This window comes from Myotis brandtii, unplaced genomic scaffold (assembly GCF_000412655.1).
Source record: "Myotis brandtii unplaced genomic scaffold, ASM41265v1 scaffold426, whole genome shotgun sequence".
NCBI classification, from domain to species: domain Eukaryota; kingdom Metazoa; phylum Chordata; class Mammalia; order Chiroptera; family Vespertilionidae; genus Myotis; species Myotis brandtii.
In genome coordinates this window covers 780,680-784,540 of record NW_005366314.1, presented here as the reverse complement: position 1 = coordinate 784,540, position 3,861 = coordinate 780,680, and the positions used below count along the sequence as shown (strand labels likewise).

General features: G+C 64.0%; 1 protein-coding gene across 1 annotated transcript in view; it reads right to left on the bottom strand.

Moving 5' to 3' along the window:
• MAP3K1 (mitogen-activated protein kinase kinase kinase 1, E3 ubiquitin protein ligase) overlaps positions 1 to 3,861 on the bottom strand; it is a 31,401-nt gene extending 27,540 nt beyond the window's left edge. The window contains exons 1-3 of the mRNA XM_014546038.1: positions 3,823 to 3,861; positions 3,645 to 3,695; positions 3,273 to 3,370 (exon numbers count right to left, since the gene is read on the bottom strand). Of these exons, the coding sequence (XP_014401524.1) occupies positions 3,273 to 3,370; positions 3,645 to 3,695; positions 3,823 to 3,861 (188 nt within the window). The remainder of the gene's footprint in view (positions 1 to 3,272; positions 3,371 to 3,644; positions 3,696 to 3,822) is intronic.

Genomic DNA, 3,861 nt, shown 5'->3' with positions numbered 1-3,861 from the left:
TCCTCACCCCTCGGCCCCCGAGGAACCAGCACCCGCGGCGGGTCCGTCACAGCCTCCCTCCCGGCTGTGCCTGTGCCCAGGCGGGTCCGGACGCACCCCAGGGACAGCCGTCCGCAGTGGCGCTGAGATGTCCCCATACACCCCGTGCGCTCACAGGGGAACGTAGGACAACCCTCCACGTGAGTGTGACTGACCCCGGGCACCACGAGCCGGGGGACAGTGAGAGCACAAGCATCCGTGTGGGCGCCGGTCAGGACGACGCTAAAACCTGCGGGGGAGGGGGACTCGAGGCCACAGACACACCAGCTGGCGGGGAGCAGCCAGGCACGGCCGAGACGCGCAGGGTCAGCAAAGCCCACAGGGACCTGGGAAAATCGGGCAGATCAAGGTCGGGGCCGAGGAAATGAAGGTCCTCGGAGAGAAGCACCTGCAGTGAGAAAACACTGGTTGTGAACAGCAGCCAAGGAGACAACCTCGCTGTCAGCACAAACACAGATCAGAGGAGACGAGCCAGCGTGCGGTCAGGTCTGTGACGGCCGAAGCCCCATGAGGTCACCGACCTGCCACAGGTTAGGAACGAAATCGATGGGAACGTTCACACGACAAGTCACAACAGTCAGGCCTGGACAGACATGGGTTTTGTGAGTTTGTAAGAGGTGCCATGTCACAGATCAGACGACACCTCAGCGACGGGAAGAGAAGGCCCCGCGGGCCCAATGGGCCGAGGCCGCCAAAGCCGCCAGCTGTCCCGGACGCTGCTCCTCCAACTCAACCCTTTTCAGAAACGCTGCTACTCAAGCACCAGTCACCTCGGCCCGGCCCAGGGCAGACCCGGCTCTCACCTCCGGCTCTCACCTCACCAGCACCTGGGACCCCACAGGCTCAGTGACCTGCCTCGGGCTGGCCCGCAGCCTCCAGGCGCTCTGAGCTCTTTGATATTCGGAGCTGAACGTTCCATTGTTGACTCCACCTTTGCTGTGTCTTTGATGCTTGACAAGAACCTTCAGAAACCTTTGGAGAAACGGGCCTGTGAGCAGCCTCTTCCTTAACCTCCGAACATGGACAGGATGTGAGCCGAGGAAAAGGATGCAACCTGCTACAGTGTTTGTCTAAACGCGTGTTTCCTTCCAAGAATCCCCCTGGGTGCTGGGATGTGTAAGAGACGAGTGATACATAAACATGGGCGGGAGGGTCAGACGCCCTCCACCCACGCGGGCACGGCAGCGTGTCCGCCTCCAGCCCAGGGGCGGGTGCAGGCTGCAGCCACCTCCCGGGACCCTCCCTGTCGCCCTCTGGCTCAGCTGGTCAACAGGTGCAGCAGGAAAACCCAGAGCAGAAACCTATGCCGGCCGTCGTGCCCTCAACACAGACCCTCAGCTTCCCCAGACCCAGCACCGCGAACTGAGAGACTGACAGCCGGCCCAGGAGACGGGAGCGTCGCCGGCACAGCCCACGAGAGAAGGGCTTCAGCGGAGGCCCTGACTGTCACCAAGGCCTGTCCCCGGCCCAGCCACTCCCTCTGCCGAGGACTTAGGTCTGCGGTGAAGACGATGACATCAGCCAAAGACACCCTGACGAGCCATTTTCTCTTAAAAAGTCTGGACGCCGAGAGGAGAGCCCCAGCGTGTGGGACTGAAAGGGGCCCCTTCGCACGTGAGATCCACCGACCGCACCACCAGCCTCCGTAGGAACCACCTCTGCCCGCCCAGCCTGAGGGACGAGGGACGAGGGAGCAGGAACAATGGTGCCTGGAGCCCAACTGAGCCAAACACGGCCCATGTGCCAACGGCAGCTCAGGCCTCGTGAAGTTCCCCGTAGAACCGAGTGCGTTGGCCGGCTCCGTGCTCGCCTCTCCGAGACACCGCTTTCTTCTCATCAGGCGTGTGGGTCTGCAACCCAGGAACCTCCCGGGTGACCTGCGGCCCAGCCGTGGGGACAGGGCCCCAGGAGATCCTGACCGTGTCCTGTGCTCCCAGCCCTCCAGGGCCTGGACTCGCTGTGCCCAGCGGGGCTCCCTGTGCGACAGGACCCCGTGAGCACCTGGAGCGGGGGGGCTTTCGGCTGGCAAGGTGCCGGCTCACGCTGCTCCGATGCTGTCGGCACAGCTGGTTTGGAGACACAAACTCCCCCCGAGACACCTGCCGCCTGGCTGACCCCCGGGAGGGCTCAGGAGGGAGCGACTGCCCTGGCACGTGTGGCATCCCCTGCAGCGCCCGCCCGGAAGCAAGAACTCAAGGTGAACCGCGTCCAGCAACCTTCCCTCGCTAGATGGCGCCCTTCCCCCGAGGATGGAAGGGAAGGCAGCGCACGCGGGCGCCCACCTGAGACCGCGCCGCCTCCTGCCGCCCCCGTCGCCCTCGCCCCCGCGGGGCCCAGGTGTTCATAGCTGAGCCCCTTCCTTCCCGAGCCGAGAGCCACGCCTGAGGAGGACCCGCACTGACCGATGCATTTTAAACCGGACGGTTCTGACTCACGACTCAGCCTGTATGTGCCCATCACCCCCAGGTCCGCATTTTTAACAAATTCAGCTATAAAAGAACAAGACGGGTGGAAGTGGGCAAGTGACTGCTCCACACAAGCACATCATCTTGTCGCTTCCGCTTCCAAACACGATGGCTGTTCACTGCTGTGACCTCGAGTAACCTGACCAAGTCCTTGTCCTTCGCTGATGCCAACTCAGAGCCTCTCAGCTGGAAAATGGGAACAAAGCTGGCGACGAGTGAATGTGGCCGGTGCTCAGTGAGCGGGACCGCCATCCGGGGCACCAAAAGGTTGTGGGTTCGAGTCCCAATCAGGGCACATAGCCAGGCTGCGGGTCCCTGGTCAGGGCGTGTGCGAAAGGCAACCAATCGATGTTTCTCTCGTCTCTCTCCCATCTCTCTCTGTTTCTCTCCAAAATCAACACAAACATATCCTCGCGAGAGGCTCTAATAAGATAGAACGTGAGGAAGGAAACCCGCCTGCCCTCCTGGGACCCTGGTCCCACGTCCCCTCAGGCTCAGGGTCGCCCTACTCGGAGCAGCTGTTGCAGACGCCCCTCTCACTCAGTCTGGGTGTCGTCCCTGCCCCACGGGCAGGGGACCCCGAAGGGCCGCCAGTGCCCACACCTGGCTGGGCGGTGCCTGAGGGCGGCCGTGGGCCCTGACTCCTGCCCCTGCCCTCACAGAGCAGCCGGGAGAGGAGGCTCAGTGAGGGGACCGCCCCCCCCCTTCGCCGTCTCCATCTCCCATTTCCTGTCCTCACTCCGACAGCCCTGGCCCGTCTGCACTCACACACGGCTGGGAGGGGGCTCCAGGCCAGAAAGATCTGGAAGACGTTCGATGAGCTTCCGGAGGCCCTGGTAACAGTAGCCACCACAGTTCTCGGCAAACTGCAGAGAGAAGCTGCGGCTGTCCCGTGGCCAGTGGGAAAGGGGCCCAGAAACTCCCCGTGAGTCTGTGCCCAAGAGGGACCCGCAGACCAGACGACACCGGCCGGGAGCAAGGCAACGGGGAGAACGGGAGGGGCTGGGACCCATGTCCAGGGGTGGGGGGGTCTGGGCAGGAGGGGCTGGCACCCACACCCAGGCTCCCTGGACCGGCCTCGCCCGTCGGGGGTGCAGCTGGCAGGTGCACAGAAACCACAGAAGCACGAAGAGCAGGCACCTGCCCAAACGCCGGCTCCGCCCGGCTGGGGGAGCAGAGCAGCAGCTGGTGCTGAGGGCACAGGGCAGCTCAGGGTCAAGCCCACGGGAACCGGGAACACGAGGCCGGCGGCTGGGACCAGCTCTGCCCCGTCCCGGGTCCTGCTCGTCACACACTTTGCTGAGGGGCCGACGCTCACCAGTAGCGGAGCTGCCGTTGGCAGCAGCTTTCCCGCCAT